This window comes from Arachis ipaensis, chromosome B6, assembly GCF_059453495.1.
Source record: "Arachis ipaensis isolate K30076 ecotype BB chromosome B6, ASM5945349v1, whole genome shotgun sequence".
Taxonomy (NCBI): Eukaryota; Viridiplantae; Streptophyta; class Magnoliopsida; order Fabales; family Fabaceae; genus Arachis; species Arachis ipaensis.
Window position 1 is genome coordinate 10,151,315 of NC_142441.1, and position 2,610 is coordinate 10,153,924.

The 2,610-nt window shown below is 42.5% G+C and overlaps 1 protein-coding gene across 1 annotated transcript; it reads right to left on the reverse strand.

Moving 5' to 3' along the window:
• Window positions 1–497: 497 nt before the first annotated feature.
• Window positions 498–1,420, reverse strand: LOC148554587 (uncharacterized). Its single transcript, XM_088491984.1, has one exon. It carries the CDS (start codon window positions 1,356–1,358, stop codon window positions 666–668), a length of 693 nt encoding a protein of 230 aa, XP_088348110.1. The 5' UTR covers window positions 1,359–1,420; the 3' UTR covers window positions 498–665.
• Window positions 1,421–2,610: the final 1,190 nt, after the last annotated feature.

Consider the following 2,610-nt stretch of genomic DNA (forward strand, 5'->3'; position numbering starts at 1 on the left):
CATTTCTCGCTCTCTCTCAGAACGTACCTCTCAATTCTGATCTTAAGTATGGTTTCTTCATGTATCCTTACCATAGTTAAACTCTGCCTCTAAATTTAAGGGTGACAAATGTCTTGGCTATCATAGACCTTACCACAATATAATAATCTTTATTAATAACTTATGAGACGTTTTAGTGCAACATGTGATTAGTGAGGATAGTAGTTAAATTATTATTTTATATTTTTGTGGCTTGAAAGTTAGTTCTGCAAAACTTAAGATAATTATTATCATACCTAAATAATATGATTTAATTCATTAAAAGAAGTTAAAAATTAATATTTAATATAAAAATAAATAACTTTTAAATATTTAATATTTATGTTAGATAAGTTTTTGATAAATTCAACGCCAAATTAAAAGACCTAACGAATGAATATGCCAAATTACAATATCACCGCAACTAAGATCCAGTAACGAACTACATATTGGAGAAGTAGCACATAATACTCATCATGTGTTATAATAAAAATTCCTCAATATATATTGTTGTATTTCGTTGGTGAAAGATTACATGTTACAAATTTCAACGATAATACAGCATAAAGAATTAGCAGCCATATATATATATGGCTACCATGTGCACCTCCTCCTCCTCCTCCACAAGCAGCACTAGTATTTATGAATTAAACAAGGAACTTGTTTTGGTTATTAACCCAGGCATTAAGGACTACCAAGGTTTTACTGACATGTTGACGAACATCATCAACAGCCTCCTTGGGAATAGGGTTGGTGACTTCCAATTCAGCGAAAGTATCATCGCAGGTTCTGCTGTAACTATTAACATTGCCGAACCTGTGGTAAGCATCAACCACGTTGTACTGCTTCACGAGCTCAATAGATTCATTGATGGTATCTACTGCGGAGTCATAGCACTCCTTGCAGACGTCCAGACCACCCACTGGCTTCTTTTGGCTCTTCAGTAATTTGGCGATCTCGGCCACAACCTCCAAGGTGCGGTTCAGAGTGGCGCTCATCTGAGTGTCAAGGACCTTGAGTGGATCCAATTGGCCCTTCACCAATGGTACAATGGTTTCGGCACACAACCCAGGGTTCTCCACGCCATTGCAGAAATTATCGACCTGGGCCTTGATTTTCGTATCATCACCTTTAGCGTCTAGCTTGAGGTTCAAGTTCAAGCCGCTGAAGAGGCCGTTAACTGGATTGGTGGTTTCAAATGTGACCGTGACCGGGACGGGGGCCGGGGCGGGGGCTGGATTAGTGAACCAGATTGACTTCCCCGTGTATCGATAGGCATGGCCTGAAAGGAGGAGAGAGGAGAGTGTCACAATGAGGAGAAGGCTATTGTTATAAGCCATTGTCTTCTTTTTCTTTTGGAAAATATATTATTTAATTTATTCAAAAGAAATAGGAGGCAGGGCAAAAGATTTGCCTTAATTGAAAAAGGGAACTGGAGTGGGATTTTATAGTTTCACTTCGTTGCATCTATATGCCCAAAATAGGTATGGGATAACCGTTATCCAGTTTTGTTGCAGTGATTATTGGTCGGCATTGGCTGTGGCTTTCCGTTCAAATTGGACGGTGCACAATAAGGAAAAAGGCCTGTGGCCACGTTTTTTCTTGTCACGCTAAAAGTGGTCAATAGCGACGCTTTTGTGAGGATGACGATTGAATAGAGATTTGATCACGTTTTTTCTCGTCACGCTTTCTTCAAAAGCATGGCGAAAAGGGTCAATGGCCACGCTTTTGTGAAGGTGACAATTGATTAGAGATACGGTGACGTTTTTTTTCTGCCACGCTTCAAAAGCGTGGCCAAAGAGAGAAATAAGGACGTTTTAAAAGCGTGGCGATAGAGTTTCATTACAATTGTGTTTATAAAGCATGGCCATATGCTAATACTCTTTTGGTACGCTTGAAAAGTGTGGCCAAAAAAAAAAAAAAAAAAAATAACCCAAAACCCGATAACCCCTGAATAAGCTTTGAGACACTCTCACTCTCCGTCACTCACAACCCCTAATCCTAATAACCCCTGAAGAACCAAGAATATCAATTCCAAACACAATTCACATAACCAAGCCTTACAATCTTAATCTTATTCTTCTCTTCTTTTCCATGGCGAATCCCGCCTCCTCTCCCGCTGTAACCCTAGAACCTAAACCCAGCACACTGAATCACAACCCAATCCCTTCGTTGGATCCATTCTCCTCTTTTCCCAACGGATCCCTTCTCCTACGTGTCGCCTCAGATCTTCGCTGGACCTCTCTTCGCGCCTCCCGTCGCCCCCTCCTTCTGTCCGCTGCCTCCTCAGGCATCGCACTTCTCCTCGCTGCCAAATCCATCCGGAGACGCTGCTCCGCCCATCCTTGCCTACCATAATCCGTCGATTCCACCTCCTAGTGTTAGCTCTGCGGCTGTAATGGCTCCTGGCGTCGCCTTTGCTGTTGGTGGCGTTGCGGTTTCGTTGTTTGTGCCACACATGCAGCCAATGATGTCGTATCTGGTTCCTCCTGGCCAGCCCACCATCCCAACCTTGAGACCACCCTACGCGATGCCAAACGGTTACGCCGCTATCCCAGGTGCTCCTCAAACGGCTGTACCTCCTATTGGTGG

What these genes read in the sequence shown, in the direction of transcription:
- LOC148554587 (XM_088491984.1), bottom strand. Translation starts at nt 1,358, where the DNA reads ATGGCTTATAACAATAGCCTTCTCCTCATTGTGACACTCTCCTCTCTC.